Source organism: Microcaecilia unicolor, chromosome 6, assembly GCF_901765095.1.
Source record: "Microcaecilia unicolor chromosome 6, aMicUni1.1, whole genome shotgun sequence".
Lineage (NCBI taxonomy): Eukaryota > Metazoa > Chordata > Amphibia > Gymnophiona > Siphonopidae > Microcaecilia > Microcaecilia unicolor.
In genome coordinates this window covers 98,794,748-98,820,621 of record NC_044036.1, presented here as the reverse complement: position 1 = coordinate 98,820,621, position 25,874 = coordinate 98,794,748, and the positions used below count along the sequence as shown (strand labels likewise).

General features: G+C 47.1%; 1 protein-coding gene and 1 long non-coding RNA gene across 2 annotated transcripts in view; one reads left to right on the top strand and one right to left on the bottom strand.

The window, feature by feature from the left end:
• Positions 1-1,436: 1,436 nt before the first annotated feature.
• On the bottom strand, positions 1,437-24,815 carry LOC115473513. The gene is made up of 3 exons (XR_003942676.1): positions 24,804-24,815; positions 11,054-11,056; positions 1,437-1,533 (listed from the first exon to the last, which is right to left on the bottom strand). It is a non-coding gene; the product is annotated as an uncharacterized LOC115473513 (long non-coding RNA).
• The window catches only part of PRDX6 (peroxiredoxin 6), a 33,918-nt gene continuing 28,844 nt past the window's right edge, over positions 20,801-25,874 (top strand). The window contains exon 1 of the mRNA XM_030208538.1: positions 20,801-20,936. Coding sequence (XP_030064398.1) covers positions 20,845-20,936 — 92 coding nt within the window. The 5' untranslated portion in view covers positions 20,801-20,844. The remainder of the gene's footprint in view (positions 20,937-25,874) is intronic.

The following is a 25,874-nucleotide window of genomic DNA, read 5'->3' as shown; positions in this document are numbered from 1 at the left end:
CTGTTCACTCAAATCACTGGGTGCAGCAGTGGTGCTCTGAGGCAAACTGTACCCAGCTGACTACTCCAATTAACAATTAAAACAAGTGGCTAACTGCGTGTGATAGGGGTAGATTTCACCATGTGGTTTTCATTTTTGATTAACACAGTGGTTCCCAAACCTGGTCCTAGAGGCACACCAGCAAGTCTGGTTTTCAGGATACTCACAATGAATATTCATGAGAGATATTTGCGTGCGCTGCCTCCACTGCATGCAAATCTCTCTCATGAATATTCATTGTGGATATACTGAAAACCTGCCTGGTTGGGGGGGGGGGGGGGGGGAACCACTGTACTAACATGTTCTTTCCAGTTTATATCTATGAAAAAATCTGTTGTGCATATGGCCCCAAAATGTCTGCAGGTTGAAAAGCTTTGTTCACAAAGGGCTAGATGCACTAAACTTAACGAGCCAGCAACGTGGGTTTTAAACTGTTCTAGCCAGTTTAACACGCAAGTAGTAAACCAGGACATGCACAAAAGGGCATTGTCCTGTCACGGTAGCAGCTAACGAAAACGGAATGCAGATGAGCAAATTAGTATTATAATGTGAATGCGATGCACTATCGTTTTCCGATCCCCTTACCGTGGAAAACCTAACGGGAGGTCTGCACCTCTTGTTGGGGCTGCTGTGAGGGAATAGGAAGGAAAACAAAAACGTACATACCTTACAGCTGTCTTTTTTTTTTTTGGCTATTTTCCTGCTCAAACCTCCCCAGAAAATTCTTGCAGAGCTGAAGAACACCTATAGCGAGCTCCAAAAACATCTGAGAAGGACAACAATCTGGGGAAAAAAATGTCTCGTCAGGGTCATCCTTCTAAACTGCCTAACATGGACGACCTTCACTCACAAAAGCAAAAAAGGATGTCCCTGACGAGCACTTGGACGTTTGCAGCTTTCTCCAAGTGAAGAGCTACTACTTATTTTAATCATTGCTTTAAAAGTTGAACGAAGGAGCTTAGATTTGTCCCCCTTCCTCATCGCCAGGTGAAGCTCCTTGAGAGGGCTAATGGACGATTGTGAGGGCCCCCCCCCCCCCCCCCACAGCCTCTCAGTCGATCACAGCACGTTTAGCTGAGTGACAGCTAAATGCACTGTGATTGGCTGAGAGAGACCTGGAGGCGGGGCATAATCGAAAGGGACATCCAAATAGTCCTCACACATCCCGATTCTCTCCGGCGGTGGTCATAAGAAAAACACGTCCAAGAAGGACGCCTATCAAAAAATCTGTAGGGGAAAAAAAAGTCCCGTCAGGGACGACCTTTTTTTTTTTTTACGTGAAGCCGTCTTTGGCATGCGCAGAGCAGCCAGTATAACGATTGGCTGCTCTGTGCATGTCCAGCTGGCCGACTGGCTTCCAAGGAAATTGCGTGCAAATGAGCTAACAGCGAGCAGCTGATTTGCATGCGATTTCCTTCATGCATGCCCTTTCCTTACCGATTCGCTAAGGGATCGGTAAGGAAAGGGCTCTTTACGTGGGGTTAGTGCATCTAGCTCAAAGTGCCATGTGAATAAACAATAAAAATAATAGAGTCTACATAGGATATCATGGATGTTATGGACATGTGTGCATTGATAAAGATATTCTGTCCATGGTCATGTTGCAGCCTCCGTGGCTCTACTTTCTCTTTTATGGGCCTCAGTGAAAGGGAAGATAATAACTCTGAGGGCCAGATGCACTAAACAAAACGAGCCTTTAACGGCCCTTTAACGAACACATTTTTAACCGTGGCATGCATTAAAGGCCATTGACGACGCTAGCAGCTAACGAAAACGGAATGCAGATGAGCAAATTGTGCAGAAACCCTATTGTAATGAGATGCACTAACCTTTTCCGTTTGCCTTAATGGTGGAAATCGCCGGAAATTTTAACGAGAGGTTATACCTCTCATTGGGGCTGCCCGGCTAAAAGGTTAAATGTCTGCAGCGTCCTTTATTGACGCCCGAGGTCGCCGCTGCTCCCCACTCCCCCTGCATTAAAATGAAAGGAAAAAAAAGGATTGGGAGGGGGCAAAGGCGCTCGTCAGGAGCGTCCTGTATAGACGGCCTTGCCCCCCCTGCCCCGCCAGAAGTTGCCGCTGCTCCCCGCTTCCCAAAAATCAAAACTTTAAGCTGCCCCGGCCCCCCTCCCTTCCTCTCTTCTCCCCAGCTCCGCCTCCCGCCATCCTCCACCCCCGTGCCCCGCCCCCGCCGCCCCCCCTGAGGTCATCACCGCCACTTCCCCCCCTCCACTGGGCCCCCCTCCCTCTTACCGGGCCCGTACAGCGCCTCTCAGCTCTGTGTGAAGGCACTGCATGGGCAAGAACAGCTGATGCCTCTTTGCAGAGTCTTCGGGCGTCCCTCCTTTCCTCCTGGGCCCGCCCCCTCTTACGTAAACTACTTATGTCAGACGGGGCAGGCCCAGGAGGAAAGGAGGGCGCCCGAAGACTCCGCGAAGAGGCATCGGCTGTTCTTCTTGCCCGTGCAGCGCCTTCACACAGAGGTGAAAGGCGTTGTGCGGGCCCGGTAAAAGGGAGGGGGGCCCGGTGGAGGGGGGGAGCGACGGCGACGACCTCAGGGGGGCGGAGGATGGCGGGAAGGGGAGCTGGGGAGAAGAGAGGAAGGGAGGGGGGCCGGGGCAGCTTAAAGTTTTGATTTTTGGGAAGCGGGGAGCAGTGGCAACCTCGAGCAGGGCGGGGGGGGGGGGGCAAGGCCGTCCATAAAGGACGCTCCTGATAAGCACCTTTGCCTCCTCCCAATCCTTTTTTTTTTACATTGTGGATTAATGCCGATAGCGTGTGCTTTCTGTGCGCATGCGTTTCCTACTCCGCTATGGGGGATTGCACCAGATTAGCGAAACTTTCATGCATCCGACTTTCGAATACTGTACCGAACATTTCTGAGGTGTGTTTTTAGTGCATTCTTCGTTTTTTCAAATTCGGTAAGCACTTTTACATTTTAGATTCTTTTATGTTTGGTTGATACATCTTGCCCTGAAAGTTACTAGAGTTCTGGACACCGGCTCCCACTAACTCAGGCCCTGATGCACAAAGCTTATTGTGCTGAGAATATTTGTTTTAGACTGGTTCTAGCCAGTCTAAAGCAAATGTTATTCAGCTTGTAATGCACAAAGGGGTTTTCTTTAGCTCTAACATATGCCATTAGCAGCTACCGAAAACCCCATGCAAATGTATTACAATGAGCTCATTAATATTCTAATTAGCATTCAGGACAATGCACAGCTCCAGGGCCCTTAGCTCTAACGAGCTAATTTTACAGCTGCTCTGGAGCTGTTGAAAGAGGAAGAAAACACAAACAGGCAGCCTGCTTGTGCTCCCTACCTATCCCCTCCCGACCTTCCCCCCCCGAATCATTAAAATTCCCTGGTGGTCTAGCGGACAGTGACCTGACACCCCAGCTGGCATGGCTTGAGCATCCCTGCCAGGGGGGGGGGGGGAGTTTGTGGTGACAGCAGCAGCACAGGGGAGGACTAAGAGGAAAAGCTTCCCTCCCCCCCCCCCCCCCATCCACCTCTAGGCCCCCTCAAAAAAATCTAGTTCTGGCTACACCTATGGTCTACTATAAAGGTTATCACACTCTTGGCTGGATTAGGATTATTAACACATGAAACCACCACTTTGGGACGCTATCTCTAAAGCTAGTCATCTAGAAAATTAAGCAGTAATATAGTATAGTAATAGTATAGTAATATACAATATTATACAATATTACAATAGTAATATACAAGTGGACACATACCTGACATCAAAATCCCTTTTAGGAAGTATGAACTCCCCCTCAAATCACAAGTCAGGAACCTTGGAATACAGTTAGATTCAACACATACTCTGATTTCCCAAATCCAAGCAACCTTCCAGAGCTGCTTCTACTATTAGCGACAGCTACGCTGCCTCTCTCCTTACATCGAGAAGGTAAATCTTTTCCCAGTTGTGCATGCCATGGTAACATCAAGACTGGATTACTGCAATGCACTATACAATGGTCTGATTACAAAGGGCCTGCACCAGCTCCAGTTGATTCAGAATGCAGCAGCAAGATTCATAGAAGGTTGCAAGCAATGTGACCCATTTTTGCAAAAACTTCATTGGCTACCAGTACAATACAGGGCTAAATTTAAAACTCTATGTCTGATCTTCAAGGCCCTGAAAGGAAATGGCCCCGAGTATCTGAAGAATAGGATGATCCTCCACACACCGCCAAGGACACTAAGGTCCTCCCAAGGACTTTCACTAACTACACCCTCTCCAAAAGACATTACATGATGTGATACCCGCAAGTGAGCCTTCTCCGGAGTAGCCCCCAAACTCTGGAATGCATTGCCTGAAAGGCTCCGCTTAACACAAGACTACCTCTACTTCAGGAAGCAGGTGAAAGCTTGGTTCTTCAACCAAGCCTTTAACGGAAGAAGTAACTAACTTGTTAGTCTCACTCACACACACAAGGATTGACTCAGGCTGCACATACTGCAGCGGGACATGTTTATCCACTCCTACCGTAGCTGAGATAATATTTAACCATCTCTCTGACCTCACGTGCAACTTTCTTCAAATCAATCACCTTACTTTTTAATTCTTCTTACTTTCTTACTCATCTATATGTTACAACTTTGCCTTACCCTTTACTACCAATTATAATGTTCTAGTACATTTAGAGGGGCATAATCGAACGCAAACGCCTATCTCCATGGGCATCTATGTCCGAAAACGGGTACGTGAAGAGGCGGGACAGACTGTATTTTCGAAAAAATGGACGTTTTTCAGCTGGGCGTTTGTTTTTTTTTAGCGATAATGGAAACTAAAAACGCCCAGCTCAAAAACGTCCTAATCCATTGGTCATCTGGTCAGTTGGGGCACTTTTTTGGGACCTGTTCGTGAAAAAAAAAGGGTCCAAAATCGCGGTAAAAACGCCTTTTTTCGATTATCAGCTAAAGACGCCCATCTCTCCTCGGCCGATAACCACACCCCAGTTCCGCCTTCACCACGCCTCCAACACGCCCCCGTCAACTTTACCCATTTCCGCGATGGATTGCAGTTGGAAACGCCCAAAACTGGCTTTCGATTATACCGATTTGGGCGCCCACGGGAGAAAGACGCCCATCTCCCGATTTGGGTCGCAATATAGGCATTTTTCTCTTTCGATTATAAGCTGGTTAGTCTGTATTTGACATTTGTGTTCTCTGTGTGTGACTTAGGTATTCTGTTAGCATGAGGTTTCTATGTAGTATTCTGTAGTAATTTGGCTTATTTTGGCTTATTCAGCTTTCCTGATAAATGTATTTGTATTTTAGGGCCCCACTATAATATTTAAGGCACTTCCTTTTCATAGGTAGAGAGGTGTGGTAGCCGTGTTAGTCCACTTTTAAAGGTAATCAATAGAAATAAAACATGGAAAAGAAAATAAGATGATACCTTTTTTTATTGGATATAACTTAATACATTTCTTGATTAGCTTTCGAAGGTGATCTGACGAAGAAGGGCAACCTTCGAAAGCTAATCAAGAAATGTATTAAGTTATATCCAATAAAAAAGGTATCATCTTATTTTCTTTTCCATGTTTTATTTTGTTTTATTTCTATTGATTTTCATAGGTAGAATCCTTGTTTTTGGAAGTTAGTGTTGGCATGGTAGATTTACTGTGGGTTCTGAGTGACTTTTGTTTTATAGATTTTTTTAATTGATTTATAATATGTCTGTTATTGAGATTACACTAGAAACCAAAATTTCTTTGTATGATGAGTTTTATGGGGAAACTAGTAAAAGAGGCCCATTTCAGAGCAAATGAAACGGGCGCTAGCAAGGTTTTCGTCGCCAACACCCCCCCTCCCTCCCTCCCTAGCCAACCCCTTCGTTGTTCTGCCATTGCTCCGCCCCCAACGTCATGACATTTGATGCGAGGGCGGGGCCCGGAGCGATTTCCCCCCCCCCCCCGCCTCCCTGCCTCCCTCCCTGCCAACCCCTTTGTTGTTCTGCAATTGCTCCACCCTCGAAGGCGGGGCTCGGAGCGATTTTGGTGGCTTCACCACCACGAACCTTCGAACCTTTTTGAAGGAAGTCAGGGCTTGGCTTCACTGACGTCAGTGTCCTCAGAACGTTGAGGATGAGTTTTATTATAGTAGATGTCCTTGCTGTGCTCTGTATCCATTGTTGGTGGAGGGCCAGGAGGTTCTCTGGATGCAGAATGTGTTTGGCTTCAATACCATATGTGTGTTGGAGGACCATGGCTCAATGGGGCTGTCATGCAGTCTATTGTACTTCCCTTAGTTCTCAATTGGGCAACCACTGAAGCCTGCACTGCAACCCTCATTGAAGTTTTGGGGAGTGAGGTAGAAGTCGAGCATGAAGTAGGGTAGGGACAGAGCATCGGTGCATCAGGTTGCTGTTTTTTTTCTCTTTCAAAAAACGTTGTAGTGCACACCCATCCAACCTGTTGGCCCACCCAAAAATTGCCTTCTGAGGTGGCGATAAGGGCTCCCGTGCTAACCCAGTAGTAACTGCGCAGCAGGCGGCGATGCCTTATTACTGCTGGGTTACCACTGTGCAAATAATTTCCAGGGGTTTTCTTTTTCCCCTGGAAATGGTGTGCGCTTAGGGCAGGACTATTGCCAGCGGCTGTGTTGGGCCGGCAGTAGTCTTGGAAGAGCAAGCAGTAAGCTGAGCTTTCCGCCACTCTTTAAAAGGGACCCTTAGTGACTCCTAAATAGGAGTAAAAGTTAGCCCTTGGTGTCTAGCATTTTACGTAAAACTCAACTTCAAGTAGAGCTTTTAAAGATTTTTTTAGCAAACAGAAAGTTCATGTTAGGTTCACTTAAGACAAATGCCATAAATATGAATCATTGATTCCAAAAACAACACCTTGTGACCTATCTCAAACAGATGCTATAACCATCTATCAGAACTGGTGTTTTGAGTCATGTCAAAGCTAAAGATATTTTTGCAATCTCTGTTGACTTTAAATTCACATGATGTCTTGATCTCACGATATCCAAAAAGACTACAAACACATCAAATTATAGGACTGCTATTTTCAAAATTGTCTTAAAGTTTGCAGAAATTAAAAGTTAATCTTCAGTACATTGTTGCAAGCAATCTTAAAGAAAACACATATAAAATGCTCAAATACAAACACTCCTCTCCACCATTTAAATAAGCATTAAAATTAAAGTAAACCTTATCACCCTTTAATAAATAAGATTTGCAATATTACTGATGAATTTTCAATATTTTGTTTAACTTTGGGGCCTGTTTATTAAAATGTGATAAGCAGTTAATGCAGGTATTAGCATGTGGTAGCAGTTAGCAAGATCTTGTGCTACACTGTCAGGCTTATTTTCGAAAGAGAAGGGCGCCCATCTTTTGACACAAATTGGGAGATGGGCATCTTTCTCTCAGGGTCCCCAACTGCTTCCCGTCATGGGGATGACCAAAGTTCCCATGGGCATGTCAGAGGCGTAGCGAAGGCGGGACGGGCGTGCCTAACAGATAGGCGTCCTCGAGCGATAATGGAAAAAAGAAGGGCGTCCCTGATGAGCACTTGGCTGACTTTGCTTGGTCCATTTTTTGTTACGACCAAGCCTCAAAAAGGTGCCCGAACTGACCAGATGACCACCGGAGGGAATCGGGGATGATCTCCCCTGACTCCCCCAGTGGTCACTAACCCCCTCCCACCCTGAAAAAAACAACTTTAAAAACTTTTTTTCCCAGCCTCAAATATCATACTCAGGTCCATCGCAGCAGGATGCAGGTCCCTGGGGGGGGAGGTGTGTGTGTGTCAGCGGAGGCATAGTGAAGGCGTGGACATCTTTCTTTCAAACATTTTTGACAGCCTGAACTGTCTCCCCCCCCCCCCCCCAGGGACGGCCAAATTTCAAGGGAGTGGAGTGGAGGAGTGGCCTAGTGGTTAGAGCACTAGCCTTGCAATCCAGAGATGGCCAGTTCAAATCCCACTGCTGCTACTTGTGATCCAAAATCCAAATAAATAAATAAAGGGGGTGTCAGAGGCATAGCAAAAGCATTGACATCCTTTTCACAGAAACATTCACATTTTGGAAGGCATAGCCAAGGTGCCTAACACTTGGACGTCCTTCACCCATACTAAAAAAAAAAAAAAAAAGACATCCCTGACGACCACTTGGACATTTTCACCTGGACTTGTGTTTTTTTTTTAAGTTTGTAGATGGCTATTATACACAGAGCTTGTCTGCATGTATGAAGCCGTCTTTGGCATGCACAGAGCAGCCACGCATAACGTTTGGCTGCTCTGCACTGGCTTCCCCTCCTTAGGAAGGAAATCGTGTGCAAATGAGCTAACAGCGAGCAGCTCATTTGCATGCGATTTCCTTCATGCATGCCCGTTCCTTTCCAAATCGCTAAGGGAAGGGCTTTTTCCATTCAGTTAGTGCATCAGTTAGTCCACTGCAGTGCCCCCTAGGGTGCCCGGTTGATGTCCTGGCATGTCAGGGGGACCAGTGCACTATGAATACTGGCTCCTCCCATGACCAAATGAGTTGGATTTGGTCGTTTTTGAGATGGGCGTCCTCGGTTTCCATTATCGCCAAAAACCATGGATGACCATCTCTAAGTCGACCTAAATGTTAAGATTTGGGTGTCCTCGACTGTATTATCGAAACGAAAGATGGACGCCCATCTTGTTTCTATAATACGAGTCTCCCCGCCCCTTTGCGGGGATGTCCTGCGAGGACGACCTCAGGAAAACTTGGTGCCCCGTTCGATTATACCCCTCTATGTCACACTTACACCAGCCAGTGTGCAGGTACAGGCGGGATCAGAATGGGTTATGGGCAGAAATGGGACATGGACAGCATACTGTCATGCCTCGGGGTCAGCCAGTGGCGTAGGAAGGGGGGGAGTGGGGGCGGTCCGCCCCGGGTGCACGCCACTAGGGGGTGTTGTCTCCGCTGGTTCCCTGCTCCCTCTGCCCCGGAACAGGTTACTTCCTGTTCCGGGGCAGAGAGAGCAGGGAACCAGCGGAGCCGACGCAGCTCCCAGCGACATGCACTCGGGGGGGGGGTTCGGCCCTCCCGCCCATCCCTCGCCGCTTTCCCTCGTAAGTACGTGCTCCAGGGGTGCACTCTGGAGCGGGGTGCGCAGCGGCGACCCGCCCCGGGTGTCAGCTGCCCTCGCTACGGCACTGGGGTCAGCCCTTAGGTCGCAGACAAGTTGACGCTACTTAGCCAACTCAAGGGCTGGCTAGGTCCCGAATGGCAAAAGGCGAGACACCTGGGCAAGACTGGACTGAAGACAAGGCTGAAGCAGGGCAGGAACAAGACTGGAACACAGCAGGCGCAGGGCTAGAACAAGACACATGTAGGAACAGCAGACAAACTGGAACAAGGCTGCAACACACACTAAACAACTCTAGGAAACCTGTTGCAAAGGCACTGGGTGGGAGTCAGGAACTTCCTTAAATACTTCCAAACAGGAAGTGATGATATCAGCCAGTGCCCTCTCTTGCAGAGCTATAAAGGAAGTGCTGGGTTTCCAGGAAGTAAACAGATCCTTCTTGGCATGGAATGCTGATGGAAACCACAGAGAACTGGTGAGGAGCATGACCAGGGCTTAATTTGTGCTGGAATGGGGTAGAATGGCATTCTGGCACTTTTTTGTAGCTGGAAGTGATGTCACCACCCAATTCTCTATGCCCACCCCATGGTCTGATTTTTCTCCTGCCTGTCCTTTCCCCAGCTGGCAACCCAGCATCTTTCTTTGCCTCTTAACACCCCGGGTATACCTTTTTAAAAAGTAGGTTTTGTTGCTGGAAGCAGCCTGTAGTGAACAGCAATTCAGATGCGCTGCTCATGCCAACCTCAGAGCTTTCTCTGATGCACTTAGAGTAGGCTCTGTGGTGAACAAGAACAGCGCATCTGAATCGCTGTTCACAGCTGGCTGCCTCCAGCAGCGAAGACCACCTTTTACAAGGTATGCAGGGGAGGGCTGAGAGGCAAGACGAAATGCTGGATCGTGCCGGCAGGCAAGGGGGAAAGAAAAATTGCTGGTCCATGTAGGAGGAGGGATGAGAAAAAAATTCTGATCCACAGAGGAGAGGGACGGAAAAAATGCAGGTCAGAGGGGGAGAGAGAAAAAAATAAATGTTGGTCCATGGCGGGCGGAGGAAGAAAAAATGCTGTCCATGGAGGGAAGGGGGAGGGAAGAAAAAAATGCTGGTCCATGGAGGGAGGAAGGGGGAGAGAAGAAAACAAATGCTAGTCCATGGAGGGGGTGAGGAGGTAAGAAAGAAATGCTGGTCCATGGAGGGAGGAAGAGGGAGAGAAGAAAACAAATACTAGTCCATGGAGGGGTGGGGAGGGAACAAAAAGATGCTGGTCCATGGAGCTGGGGGGGGGGGGGAGGGAAGAAAGAAATGCTGGACCATTTGGGGGAGAGAGGAGAAAGAAATCCTAGGCCATGTGGGGGAAACAAGGAGAAATGCTGGACATGGAGAAGAGGGAAAATGGGAGACATGTGAAGGGAAGAGACAGTGGGATTCTAGATATGAAGTGAGAAAGAGTGAGGAGTTGCTGAATATAGTGGGAAAGAGAATTATGGGAGAGGGGTGAGTGTGACTGGGAGGGGAGGAGAAAGGGACAGAGGATGATTATGGGGATGAAAGGGGAGAAGCTGCACTGTTGGGAAGGGAGGGCACTGGAAATGCTAGGCTACAAATGTGGTGGCAGAGAGGGAAGGTATTTGGCTACAAGAGTGGAGAGAAAGGGACAATGTTAGGCTATAAGGGTGGGGTAGAGATAGGGAGACAAGATGCTGGGCAAAGAAGAGATGCTGAGCTACTAAAGTGGAAGAAAGGGAGATGCCAACCATGATGGAACTGTGGTTGAAGCCATAGGCGGTTGTCAAGGAGATTAGGATGGGAGAGCTAGAGACTGAGAAATGGAGATGGAAAGTTGATAAGTAGGTGACAAGTAAAAAGGAAGTGGTGAACTGGAGGGTGAGAGGGTGAAATTTGAGTGGACAAAGGGCCAGATGCACTAAACCTTAATGACCCTCTAACAACCCTTTAACGAAGGAAATTCCTAACCGTTGCATGCATTAAAGGCCTTTTTCCAACGAAGCAAGCAGCTAACGAAAACGGAATACAAAAGAGTAACTAGCATTGTAATGTGGGCGATTCGGGATGCACTAACACTACCGACGATCACACTGAATCATTTACCGCGACATATTAAACGTATGGTCAGAGTAGTCGTAAAGGCCTGAGCTGTCATCTCCCTGCTGCCCCCTGCACCATAAAAATCAAAGCTGGCATGTTTAAACAGAAAAGTGAGATAAAAAAAACAAAAACACCACAAACACTGGCTCCCCGCTTTCCCCTGCATAAAATATAAAAGCTTTACAAACATCAAAAAAGGATCGGGAGGGGGCAAAAGCGCTCATCAGGAGCATCCTGTATGGACGGCCTTGCCCCCCCCCCCCCCCCCCGAGATTGCCGCTGTTCCCCGCTTCTGCCCTTTACTAAATTAAAAACTGAAAATAAAAATCTAAACTTTTGCAGCGCCGGGCCCCCCTCCCTTCCTGTCTCAATCTTCTTTTCCCAACACTGCTCCACCTCCCGCCATCCTCCGCCCCTTGCCCCGCCCCCTGAGTTCGTCGCCGCCGTTCTCCCCCTCCAACGGACCCCCCTCCGCTTTACCGGCCGTGCAGCGCCTCTCACCTGTGTGTGAAGGCGCTGCATGGGATGAAACAACGGATCGTCGATCGCTTCTGCCTCCACCGACATCTATCTCCTTCTTTCTGTGCCCGCCCTCCTCTGACGTAAGTTTCCTACATAGGTAACTTACGTCAGAGGAGGGCGGGCCCAGGAAGAACGGAGGGACGGAGGAGGCATCACTGATCGCCGATCAGCTGTTCTTGCCCGTGCAGCGCCTTCACACACAGGTGAGAGGCGCTGCACGGCCGGGAAGGAACGGTGGCGACGAGCTCAGGGGGCGGTGCAAGGGGCGGAGGATGGTGGGAGGCGGAGCAGTGTTGGGAAAAGAAGATCGAGACAGGAAGGGAGGGGGGGCCCGGTGCTGCAAAAGTTTAGATTTTTATTTTCAGTTTTTAATTTAGTAAAGGGCAGAAGCGGGGAACAGCGGCGATCTCGGGGGGGGAGGGCAAGGCCATCCATAAAGGACGCTTGACAAGCGCCTTTGCCCCCTCCCAATCCTTTTTTGAGGTATGTTTACTTTTGTAGTGATGCAGGGGGAAGCGGGGAGCCACGTGTTTGTGGGGGGGGGGTTGTTGTTGTTGTTCTGATGTTTGTGGCATGCGCAGAGCAGCCAGCATAACGCTTGGCTGCTCTGCGCATGATTTAGGGGCCGATTACCGACAGGGATTACGAATCTTTTGATACATTGTACTTTTCAATACCGCACCGAACATGTGCGACTTGTTTTTTTGGTGCATTCTTCGTTTTTTCAAATTCGTTAGGGAGTTTAACGTTTTAGAATTTTTTACGTTTGGTTGATGCATCTAGCCCAAAGTCTGAAAAGGAAGGGAGGAAAGAGCTATTTGGGGAAAAGATCAATATGTTAGATACAGATGTGAGGGAATAGAAGAAGACAGACAGGAAAGTGGAAGAGAGAAACTCACTGGGACCAACATGATTAGAAAAAATAAAATGCCCAGACAACAACAAGGTAGGGAAAAAAGTTTTTATTCTGAATTTATGAACTGGAATATGTTTGTTTTGGGAAATGTGCATTGTGCATGTCTTTTTTTTTTTTTTGTATTGCATTAAAAACGAGAGTAAATGAATTTGTTTGTCTTTCTCCAGTATTGTGGTGCATGCCGAGTTTGACTTATTGGGGTTACTGATTAAATTTTTGTTTTCATATTCCTATTTCTGCTTTGTATTCTGTATTTGGTGAGGGTCTATCTGTGCAGAAGTGCTGGTGTTTCAAACCGATTGGGGGTGCCAGCCAAATAGTCCCTCCCTGGACAAAATGAAGGAGCTTCCTCAGTACTGGGGGTGCTCAGCACCCACTGGATCCTCAGAGCTGGCTCCTACCATCCAGTGTAACTATGTTTTCGCTGTGACCAAGATGTGATATTCTGTTTGCATGTAACTTGTGTAGCAGTCCCACTTGTTTTGTTTGACCGGTAGTAAGCGTATTGGTGTTCTAGGGTAGAGTAATGCTGCCTATTCATTGGTAAGGTTCTTGCTGTTTGAATCTTAGTAATTAGTGCTACTGTTGTATGACAGGTTTTTTTGTTACATATTATTGGGAATTTTTTTTTTTTTTTTTTGCATGTTTTGTATTTCCTAGTATGCCTGGTAGTGGAGAGATTTATATTGTGATTGCTCAGATGACACAAGAGTCAGAATATTTTTTGTATGGTAACTTTCAAGGAGAATTCTTGTTGCTTTAGGGGGGGTTGATTTTTGAGAATGATGAGAATGTTTACCTTTGCTCATAAGAACTGCTATACTGTGTCAGACCAAAGTGAAGTGGAGCTACTGTAGCAGCATTAATTTTTGACAGAGCAACTACAATAAAACAAAGAAAATGGTTAAAAAGAAGCTATAAGGATCAGCCACAAAGGTTAGGAAGGTGTTTAAAAATACCATCACAAAAGCCCAGACCAGATGTATTCCACGTATTAACAAAGGTGGAAAGAAGAAAAAACAACAGCCAGCATGGTTAAAAGTTGAAGTGAAAGAGGTTATTAGAGTCAAAAGAACATGCTTCAAAGAATGGTAAAAGGATCCAAATGAAGAAAATAAGAAGTAACATAAGCACTGACAACCTAGATGCAAAGCATTGATAAAGAAGGCTAAAAGAAAATATGAAAAAATAACTTGCTGCAGAGACAAAAACTCACAATAGCAACTTTTTCGGATACATCAGAAGCAGAAAGACTGTGAAGGAATCCATGGGCCCGTTAGATCATGAAGAAGCAAAAGGGACACTCAGGGAAGATAAGGCCATAGTGCAGAGATTGAATTAATTCTTTGCTTCGGTCGTTACGGAAGAAGAGATCTACCTGTACCAGAAATGTTTTTCAAAGGTGATGATGTGAAGGAACGGAAAGGAATCTCGGTGAGCTTGGAAGACGTGGAGGGGCATAATCGAACGGAAACACCTATCTCCATGGGCGTTTATCTCCAAGAACGGGCGGGGCGAACCGTATTTTCGAAAAAATGGACGTTTTTGAGCTGGGCATTTGTTTTTTTTAGCGATAATGGAAACTAAAAACGCCCAGCTCAAAAAGTCCTAATCCGAGCCATTTGGTCGTGGGAGGGCCCACGATTCGTAGTACACTCGCCCCCCTGATATGCCAGGACACCAACTGGGCACCCTAAGTCAGTGCGGTGGACTTCAGAAAAAGCTCCCACATGCATAGCTCCCTTACCACGGGTGCTGAGCTCCCAACCCCCCTCCCCCAAAACCCACTACCCACAAATGTACATTACCATAGCTCTTAGGGGTGAAGGGGGCACCTACATGTGGGTACAGTGGGTTTTGGAGGCCTCCCATTTACCAGCACAAGTGTTACAGGTGGGGGGGATGGGCCTGGGGCCATCTGGCTGAAGTGCACTGCGGTACCCACTAAAAGTGCTCCAGGGACCTGCATACACGCCTCTAGGACTTGTTGCTGCTGTATAACATTGGCACACCAGTTGACACCTGAAGACTAATCTCTCTGAAAACGTCCTTTATTGGAATAACTGCGTTTACTCACAGTTAACTGCAGATCAGAGGTTGTGCCCCACTGGCAACGAGTCTCCCTGATACTGAGATGAGCAGTAGGTCAGAGCTGGCAAAATGCTGTACAATGCCCTCTTTCAGCCACATTCAAGGTAAGAACTAAGTTCTCTAACGTGGCTAACACAGGAAAGGGAACTAAAACTGGCTTACAAAAATGGCCACTACCACATGGACTACAACAGGAAACACAACAGGACACACTCTGACCCAATAGGCAGGGGGAAAAGCACCATGGGAGAAGAGCCTACCAACTACCAACATCGTGAGACTGTAACACAAGCTAATGAAATCACGGAGCCCAATACCCTACACCCACCACAATGCAATGCTGATGTGACCCTGTACTGCACCCGAGAGCCACATCTGACCCAGGAAAAGGCTGTGACAGGATCGAACACATTCTGCTGTCATGGAGGTGGGTACGGCATTTGAGGCTGGCATACAGGCTGGGAAAAAAGTTTTTAAAGTGGGTTTTTTTTGGTGGGAGGGGGTTAGTGACCACTGGGGGAGTCCGGGGAGGTCATCCCCGATTCCCTCCAGTGGTCATCTGGGCAGTTGGGGCACTTTTTTGGGACTTGTTCTTGAAAAAAAAGGGTCCAAAAAAAGTCACCCAAAATTGCAGTAAAAACGCCTTTTTTTTTTTTTCGATTATCAGCTAAAGACGCCCATCTCTCCTCGGCTGATAACCACGCCCCAGTTCCGCCTCCACCACGCCTCTGACACGCCCCGTCAACTTTATTCATTTCCGCGACGGAGTGCAGTTGGAAACGCCCAAAATCGGCTTTCGATTATACCGATTTGGGCACCTTTGCGAGATAAACGTCTATCTCCCGATTTAGGTTGCACTATAGGCGTTTTTCTCTTTCAAAAATAAGCAGGATACTGAGCCAAATCATCAAGTTAAAGAGTGATAAATCACCTGGACTGCATGGCATACATTCAAGGGTACTAAAAGAACTCAAATATGAAATTGCTGATCTGCTGTTAGTGATTTGTACCCTATCATTAAAATCGTCTGTAGTATCTAAAGATTGGAGGGTAGCCAATTTTTAAAAAGGATTTCAGGGGTGATCCAGGAAATTACAGACCAGTATGCATGACTTCAGTGCTGGGCAAAATAGTGGAAACTATTATAAAGAATAAAATTACAGAACATGTACACAAAAATGGCTTAATAGGACAGAATCAGTATGGGTTCAGCCAAGGGAAGTCTTGCCTCATAAATTAGCTTCATTTCTTTGAAGGCGTGAATAAACATGTGGATAAGGTGAGAAGGTTGATGTAGTGTATCTAGATTTTCAGAAAGCTTTTGACAAAGTCTCTCAAGAGAGAGACCTGAGAAAATTAAAGTCATGGGATAGAAGACAATTTCCATTTGTGCATTAGGAATTGGTTATTGGATAGAAAACAGAAGGTTGAGTTAAATGGCCAATTCTCTCAGGCCCACACTCTTTCCACTGCCATGCCCCCTTTTTGGCTATGCGAATTGGAATTTACACGCGCTTCTTTTTAAAGTACGCCTAAAAAGATGTACATGTAAATTCTAATTATTGCCAATTAGTGGCAATTATCAGTCAATTATCAACACTAATAGGCTTGTTAACGAAGGGCCCCTCTTACAAAGTGGTGGTAAACACAACGCGTACTCGCTAAAAGGGAAGTACTGTTGGGCTACCACAGCAGCCATCGGTAGTTCCCATCCCCAGCACGCGCCATTTCCGGTGCTACAAATATATTTGTATTTTTGTAGCACCAGTGTGTACTTGGCGGTAATTGGGCTGTGCTGTGTGCTGCCCAGTTACCACCAGCACTGGGGTAGCGCAGGAGCCCTTACCGCCTTTTCAATGGGTGGTGGTAAATGGTCCCACCCGAAAAAAACCCCTGCCTTTTACCCACTGCAGTAAAAGGGGGCCTCGGCGCATGTCAAAAACATGCAACGATGCCAGCACAGGGCCCTCTTGTGCCGCAGCTTCATAAAAGGACCCCTAATTGAGTAGCATGCGTAAACTGGCCATGCACAAAATTTAATGCGCACTATATGGTGTGCCTTATATAGAATCTGGGGGGTAATGTGTACAACAATGCATACATCTAGTACAGCGGTTCTCAACCTTTTCTCAGTCGGGACACACCTGATGGACGATGCTCACATATGTGAGACACTGCTTCCATATCCCTCACAGACATTTGATCCAATACAGTTTCGTATGAATTAAATGCAAACATGTTCTTCAGCCACAAATATCCTATCTCCCCCCAACAACAGATGCAAATCAAAACTAGCATATTTTCTCCATGGACGTTACCATACAGAAAAAAACAAAATTCTGTATCTCATGCCATTTGAGTAAACTGCTACAGAAACTACATGCAAACAGAATACCACACCTCAGTCACATGCAAACACAGACAAACCCTCACCAAATACAGAACAATGGAAATTAGAAATAGAAATGTAAAGACAAAAATTGAGCTGGGGACCCTGAGATGGTATACTAGGCTTGTACCACAACATAGGAGAAAAAAACCCCAAAAATGCATTTCCTCTTGTACTGAACAAAATACAAAGACATCTGTGATGCACATTTCCCAAAGCTAACATATTCCATCTACTAAATTCTCCCTGGGAATTCCTTGAAATCTATATAAATAATTCTCACCTCCAACGTTCAGTGAAGCACTAAATCTACTATTCCTAGGGTAGTCTGTCAGGACCACTCACCCTCCTAGGCTGTCACCACCACTCACCCTCAATCATAGACCCACCCTCAGCCACGCCCTTCCGCACATAATTCTCAACCCCAACGTTCTAATGAAGCAACATCTCAAAACTTCAACTTCCGTCATGGTGTAGATTGGAGCTGCACCATGACTCTGTGCCCCGCCGTTGCGTAAAACATCATCACGTCGAGGGCTGAGCCTCGGAGAACCAATCTAACACCACTAACAATGCTAACCAACCGCACGACACGGACCACGAATGACCAATCTTCTCTTGCTGTCTAGCTGTCCCCTGGCACTTGCTAACTCCTCCGGTATCACTGCCAGCCGCCTCTCACGCTGCAGGTGCAGGGGTGAGTATGAGACACGGCTAAGGTGCTGGGTCCGGCGTCCTGACCTCACTGCGCTACCATCACCCTTTCCCCTGCTTTGGCCAATCCGCGAGCCTTTTTTACTTCCTCCTACCTCAGCTGCACATCTCTGTTTCTAACACTAAGCCGCCACCTCCCAGAACACGCCTGCGCTGCCAGCCTCTTACCGGATTTATCCGCTTACACGAAAGTCACTGTGAAGGCCCCCATGCAGCCCCGGAGTCTCCTGTTCACTGCCCCAGTGCTCCTTAATGGTGCAAATCTTCGCCGGTAAGCCTGAGGCTCCCAGCTCACCCCAAAGCTGCCACCAAACCTCCTACTGTTCCTCTAGCCCAAAACCTTTGGCAGCAGTTCCACCGCTTGAAGGGGAGGCCGGCGACACCCCCCCCCCCCAACATCGCTCAAACAACAAAACCTTGCTAGCGCCCGTTTCATTGCTCTCAGAAACGGGCCTCTTTTACTAGTATTAATATAAAATACCTTATTCAAAGGAGGAATAATTTCAGAGGAAAATTGTACAGCTTCCATAAGGTACTTCTTAAACATATCCAAAGGAAAAATCCCTGCCTATTAAAGTTCTCCATTTGCTCAGTTTTTCTATGTATAAGCAAATTGTCCTTAACAACATTTTTAAACTCTTGGAGAGATTTAATGTCACCTTGAATCTGCTGGAACTGGCCAGAGCAATCATCCCCCATTTTAGCCAAACTATCAACTTTCAATATCACCAAGTTTACCTCCTCTGAAGACTTCTTCACGGTGGCCGTCAAATCTTGTAAAGGTTTCCAAATAGAATCCAAAGTTACTGCCATGGAGGAGACAGCAGTGCCTGTATCTCCAACATTCTTAATCCTTTGGCAGTTCCCTAACGGCATGTCACCCCCCCCCCCCCCCCGCCTTGAACCTCCTGCGCTGATCCCATTGATACTTGCAACTTAGTAAAAATCACCGTTGTAGGACATGGCAGGGGACTAGATTCCGGAGGAGAAAGAGTGACATAATGCCCCAAAGAAGCAGATGCTCTTCCACTCTGACTCAACGCAGAGCTCTGAACCCTAGATTTTGCTGCTGCAGTCCTGGTGACGTTGTGATCCATTTTCTGCTGTACTGGGGATGGTCTAAGCCAGTGAGGGAGCAGATCTCACCACCCCTTTCCTCTTTGTGTGGGGCACAGTATTAAGAATAAACTCATGCAGCAGAAAACTTGAGGAGCAGAAGATAAGGACCACTAAACTCTCACCAAGTATGATTCGCCATCTTGGTCACTATATAGCGTGACTTAAGTTGAATGTGCAAATCTGGTGATATTCTGGATTTGTGTGTGCAACGTAATTAGCTAACAAGCCAATTAATACTGATAGTTGCCAATTAACAAGCAATTAATTAGATGTGCACAGCTAAGCATATTCTGTAAAATGATACGCATAAATTCTAAGACACATAGCTGAAAGGGGGGCGTGGAATGAGTGGGTGGTGGGTGGTTATAAAATCTATGCGCTTTGTTATAGAATAAACCCGGTCTATATCTAATTTAAGCGTCAGCATTTATACCAAGTTTTACAGTGCTGCGTACGTCTAGTAGCACTATAGAAATTATAAGTAGTAGTAGTAGTTATTGCCCGTAACTAAATTTAGTCGCGCAGAGGGGCACTCAATGTATTCTATAAAGTATGCCTAAATTTAGGAATATGCCTAGGACTATTTGTTTTTGTGTGCCAAATTTATATAGAATAGAATCTAGCCCTAAAGGGTTTATAAAAAGTCTATGACTTTCCCTTGGGTAACTGAGGCTTCAATTTTTGATAAAACTTAAGTATATGTTTTAATAATAACATGACATTTTCCCAAATGGTTTGAAGCAAAAATCATTATTGATTTTGGATATTAGATGTTTTGCTTTCCAATAAGAAGTATCATATATACATATGTGTGTGTGTATAGTAGATCTGTGTTGTTTGTGAGTTGGCTGTGGATGGTATGTCAGTGTATACATATATGTGTGAGGGGGTATGTCAGTGTGTACACATATTTGTTATCTATATTTCCTCTATGTATGTGTCTGACTTGGAAAAAATGAAACCAAGTGTGGTAATATATCTAGCAATTAGTTGTCAATGTGAACAGATGAATAAAGAGGGGTATTATGTAGTTCAAGTACAGAGAGTACCACTGTCCAATAGCAACAGGTACTGGTAGTACACATATAGCAACCAGAGCAGGAGTGGGCAACCTTTATGTTGAAATATATTTTATTATCAGCACCACATAAGACAGAAAGCCACAAACAATACAACTGGTAAATATTCATCAACTAAAAGTATACACTACAACAGTGACAATAATTTTTTTTTCTGTACCCATCCTTATCCTGCCCGTAATTCCAAACAAACCCCCCTCCTGGCACCTACCCCATCCTGAGGGAACCTTTATTTTTTTGTTACATTTGTACCCTGTGCTTTCCCACTCATGGCAGGCTCAATGTGGCTTACATGGGGCAATGGAGGGTTAAGTGACTTGCCCAGAGGCACAAGGAGCTGCCTGTGCCTGGAGTGGGAATCGAACTCACCCAGAACGAAAGTCCACCACCCTAACCACTAGGCCACTTTACTTCTCTGTAATTCGAGTTCAAACTCGCTCATTTTTTAGTTCAATTTGTTTTTTCACCTCTTCCCCCTTCCACCAAATTTGATCATGTTTCGTTAAGTCTTCGGAGAATTAATTTTTGCCTCTACACAGTCCTGAAGAACCTCCTCAACCCCTAATGTACAGTTTGTTTGTTTGTTTGTTTTTTTACCTACACCCATTTGATTCGAAACAACTTCAAAAAAAGGAAAGAAAAAAAAACCGTGGGGCCACGTCAGACGTCACCTTCTCCAACACCACCCCATATGCCGTGAGGCTCCGCCCCTACAGCTCCGTCGGGTTTTTAAGGCGTAGGGCACCGCGCCCCCCGCACCGTCTTCTTCTCTTCGTGTTGCTGCTGCTGTCGCCATGCCGGGCCTTCTGCTGGGAGACATTGCCCCCAACTTCGAGGCGGAGACCACCTGTGGCCGGATTAAGTTCCACGAATTTCTGGGTGACTCGTACGTAGCGCTGGAGACTGGAGTGAGGGCGGCGGGGGATGCTGCTGGGTCCTAAAATCTTGCGCCTGCGTAGTCTTGCGCCCCACTTTCTGTTCGGGCTTGAGGGTCGCGTGAGTTCTATGCAGGCTGCGGCTGTGCTCGCGGTCTGTCAGCGCCGCCAGTTCTTGACTTCTTTTAAGTCGCAGTTGCTCAGTGGAGGATTGTGAAATGGGCGAGCGTGGGCAGAAGGCAAACGATAGTCCTAAACTAGCTATGGGTAGTGTAAGCAGCGGGTGTCTTAACAAACTCCATGCTTTTGCGCAGACACCTGTCTCCTTTTTTTAATGATTATTAGCATTTGTATAGCGCTACCAGACGCACACAGCGCTGAACACCTGACATAAAGAGACAGTCCCTACTCGAAAGAGTTTACAATCTAAATAATACAGACAAGACTGTTACGGTGAGGGAAGTACTACTACTACTACTACTAACAAACATTTCTAAAGCGCTACTAGGGTTACGCAGCGCTGTACAATTCAAACATAGGACAGTCCCTGCTCAGAGAGCTTACAGTCTAAAAGACAAGAGAACAATCTAAAGACAAGTGAACAATCTAGAGGACGAGTGAACAGTTAATCTGATAGGGTGGATGGATTGGGGCATTTTATATCTCTCGAGCGGTTAGGCACCGAAGGCAGCATTGAAGAGGTGAGTTTTAAGCAGAGATTTGAAGATGGGTAGGGAGGGGGCATGGTGTATGGGTAAAGGAAGATTGTTCCAGGCATAGGGTGAGGCAAGGCAGAATGCGTGGAGCCTGGAGTTGGCAGTGGTGGAGAAGGGTACTGAGAGAAGGGCTTTGTCCTGTGAGCGGAGGTTGCGGGCGGGAACATAGGGGGAGATGAGGGTGGAGAGGTAGTGAGGAGCCGCAGACTGAGTGCATTTGTAGGCAAGGAGGAGGAGCTTGAATTGTATGCAATATCTGATCGGAAGCCAATGAAGTGATTTAAGGAGAGGGGTGATATGAGTATATCGGTTTTGGTGGAATATAAGACGTGCAGCAGCGTTCTGAACGGATTGAAGGGGGGATAGATGGCCGAGTGGGAGGCCGGTGAGGAGTAAGTTGCAGTAATCAAGGCGAGAGGTAATGAGAGCATGGACGAGAGTTCTGGTGGTATGTTCAGAGAGGAAAGGGCGAATTTTGCTGATGTTGAAGAGGAAGAAGCGACAGGTCTTGGCAGTCTGTTGGATATGCGCAGAGAAGGAAAGGGAGGAGTTGAAGATGACTCCGAGGTTGCGGGCAGATGGGACGGGGAGGATGAGGGTGTTATCAACAGAGATAGAGAGTGGAGGAAGAGAAGTGGGTTCAGGAGGAAAGACAAGGAGCTCGGTCTTGGACATGTTCAGCTTCAGGTGGCGGTTGGACATCTATGCCGCAATGTCGGATAAACAGGCCGATACCTTGGCCTGAGTCTCCGCGGTGATGTCAGGTGTGGAGAGGTATAGCTGGGTGTCATTAGCATAAAGATGATACTGAAAACCATGAGACGAGATCAGCGAGCCCAGGGAAGAGGTGTAGATTAAGAAGAGAAGGGGTCCAAGGACAGATCCCTGGGGAACTCCAACAGATAGTGGGATGGGAGTGGAGGAAGATCCATGGGAGTGTACCCTGAAGGTGCGGTGGGAGAGATAAGAGGAGAACTAGGAGAGGACAGGGCCTTGGAACCCAAAAGAGGACAGCGTGGCAAGAAGTAAATCATGATTAACAGTGTCAAACGCGGCGGAAAGATCGAGGAGGATGAGGCTGGAGTAGTGACCTCTGGATTTGGCCAGGAGCAGGTCATTGCAAACTTTAGAGAGTGCCATTTCAGTCGAGTGCAGAGGGCGAAAACCGGATTGAAGTGGATCGAGGATGGCATGAGAGGAGAGAAAATCAAGGCAGCGGCTATGAACAGCACGCTCAAGTATTTTGGAAAGGAAGGGTAAAAGAGAGATGGGGCGGTAGTTGGAGGGGCAGGTAGGGTCAAGTGAAGGTTTTTTGAGGAGAGGTGTGACAACGGCGTGCTTGAAGGTGTCAGGGACAGTTGCAGTGGAGAGAGAGAGGTTGAGGATGCGACAGATGGCGGGGGTGACAGTATGGGAGATGGTGTTGAGTAGGTTGGTGGGGATGGGATCAGAGGAACAGGTGGTGCATTTCGAGGAGGAAAGAAGGCGGGAAGTTTCATCCTCGGTGATCTCAGGAAAAGAGGAGAAAGAGACCTGGGTAGGTTGGATGAGGGAGAGGGTTAAAGGGTGAAGAGGAGGTGGTGGCTTGGTCGTGAACTCAAGGTTGATCTTTTGCACTTTGTCGCGGAAATAGTCGGCTAGTGATTGAGGAGAGAGAGAAGGGGGAGTAGGAGCGGGGGGGGGCACTTTTAGGAGGGAGTTAAGGGTGGTGAAGAGACGACGAGGGTTGGAGCTGAGAGAATTGGTCAATTGGGTGTAATAGTCCTGTTTTGCACGGAATAGGGAGGAGTGGAGGGAGGATAGCATGAATTTGTAGTGGAGGAAGTCTGAAAGGGTACGAGATTTCCTCCAGAGGCGCTCAGCGGATCGGGTGCAGGAGCGAAGGTAACGGATGCAAGGAGTCAGCCAGGGCTGGGGATTGGTGCGTTTTGTGGGACGGGAGATTGATGGTGCGAGGGTATCCAAAGCAGAGGAGAGAGCGGTATTGTAAGCGGAGACCGCTTTGTCGACAGTTGCGGAGGACGTGATGGAGGGGAGGAGATTAGAGATAGTAGATGATAAGGTGGAGGGGTCAATAGCCTGGAGGTTCCTGGAGGTGGTGGTTAAAGTTGGACGGGGTGGAGGGGGGGTGAAGAAGTGTGAATGTGATCAGGTGATGGTCGGAGAGAGGAAGAGCTGAGACGTGGAAATTGGAGGGTGAGCCGGAGGAGGAGAGGACGAGGTCAAGACAATTGCCGTCACGGCGAGTAGGGGTGGTGGAGCACAGCTGGAGGTTGAAGGAGGATGTTAGGGTGAGGAACTTAGAAGCATGGGGGTCGGATAGGTCATCAGCATGTACGTTAAAGTCTCCGAGAATGAGGGACGGAGATGATGGGTCAAGAAAGACAGAGAGCCAAGCATCAAAGTCTGTAAGGAAGGAAGGGAAGGATTTATCAGGGGGGCGTTAAATGACTGCCACTCTGAGTGGTAGTGGGTAGAATAGCCGGATGGAATGGGCTTCAAAGGATGAGAAGAAGTGAGACTGCGGAAGGTGGAGGGGTTGGAAACTACAGGAGGGTGAGAGTAGTAGCCCAATGCCTCCGCCGCGGCCAATTGGGCGGGGCGTGTGGGAGAAGAGAGAGCCTCCATGGCAGAGGGCTGCAACTGAGGCAGAGTCTTCCGGGGAGATCCAAGTAATAGGTGAGAAGGAAGGAAGAGACAAGGGGATGGGAAATTGAGTAGTGGCTAGGAGCTAAAAGCAGTAGTGAAAAGGTGGGTTTTCAGCATTGATTTGAAAACAGGTAGAGATGGAGCTAGATGTATAGGTCCAGGAAGTCTATTCCAGGCATAAGGTGCCGTGAGAGAAAAGGAACGAAGCCTGGAGTTAGCAATGGAGGAGAAGGGGGACGACCGTACTGATCACAAGACCTAAGATGACAGGAAAAATTTGGCACGTTCTTGCATGGCCTGCTTTCCTATCTTTCCTGTTGCTGCTGCTTCTTACACCTATATCTACTTTCTTGGATACCGAGTTCACAGGTTTGTAGCGGATGCATGCAGATAGATTTACCATGCTTCATCTAGAAGTGGAGGAGTAGCCTAAAGATCAAAGCAGCAGGTTAGGAACCACAAAAGTGGGTCAGGGTAGAACGCTGATCCTCTAGATCGGGCAAGTCCCTTAACTCTGTTGCCTCAGGGAAAAACTTACTTTTGAGTCTTCCGGAAACAGAGAAATACTTGCTGTAACGGAATATAATTCACTTGAGTAACAAGGTTTGGACAAGTTCCTGGAGGAAAAGTCCATAGTCTGCTATTTAAGACAAACTTGGGAAAGCAACTGCTTGCCCTGGTATTTGTAGCATGAAGTGTTGCCACGGTTTGGGTTTCTGCCAGGTACTTGTGACCTGCCTTGGCCACTGTTGGAAATAGGATACTGGGCTAGATGGTCAATTGGTGTGACCCATTATGTCTAGCCTAAGTAACTGAAAAAGGTGTAAGCTAAATCCAAAATATCTTATTCTTCTGTAGTTCTGGCCAGGAAGGTTGTTTGAGTCAAATCAATTATTGCATACCTCTAATATCCCCTTTCCAGGTTTAAGTGCGGTTTATATTCTAGTTGAGACAAAAAAGTGTTCTTAAGGAAAGAAAGAGACAGAAATGGACACCAAGGTTCAGATCTTCTGCCATCAACACCAGCCTGTTGATGGCTGCCAGAGGCAGTATTCGTATTTGGCGTCTAGCATTCCTCACCCACCCATGGTCTCCAGTATCCCTCCTCCTTCCTTACCCTCTTAAGATATTCAGCTGCTTACTTCCCTTCTGCTAGGGAGGCAGCATGGTCAGCATCTATAGAAGATACATTGTGGCCAGCCCAGGGCTGCCTCAGATTTGAAATAAAAAGCTAAATAGCTGGAACTGTTGTCACAACAAAGACTTAAAGCTGTGCAGTTTAGATCTGTGAGATCCATGGGGACTATAGGCTCAATATTTTACCTGAGCCCCCTTTGAAACAGGAAGTTGAAAAGGGGCAGGAGCCTGTAGAGGCCCTGAGGATGTATGAATGCTCAAGGACCTGCAGTGGCCATAATACATCTTCTATAAATATTGATTGTGGTGGCACCACCCCAGAAAAATGGAGGTGGTATGAGCAACTCATGAGGCAGGTGGGGAGGTGGAGGGAGAGAGGGAAGGAAGGTAGGAACAAGAGATACTGGACACCATCGTGGGGGGGGGGGGGGGAGGAGGAGAGAAATG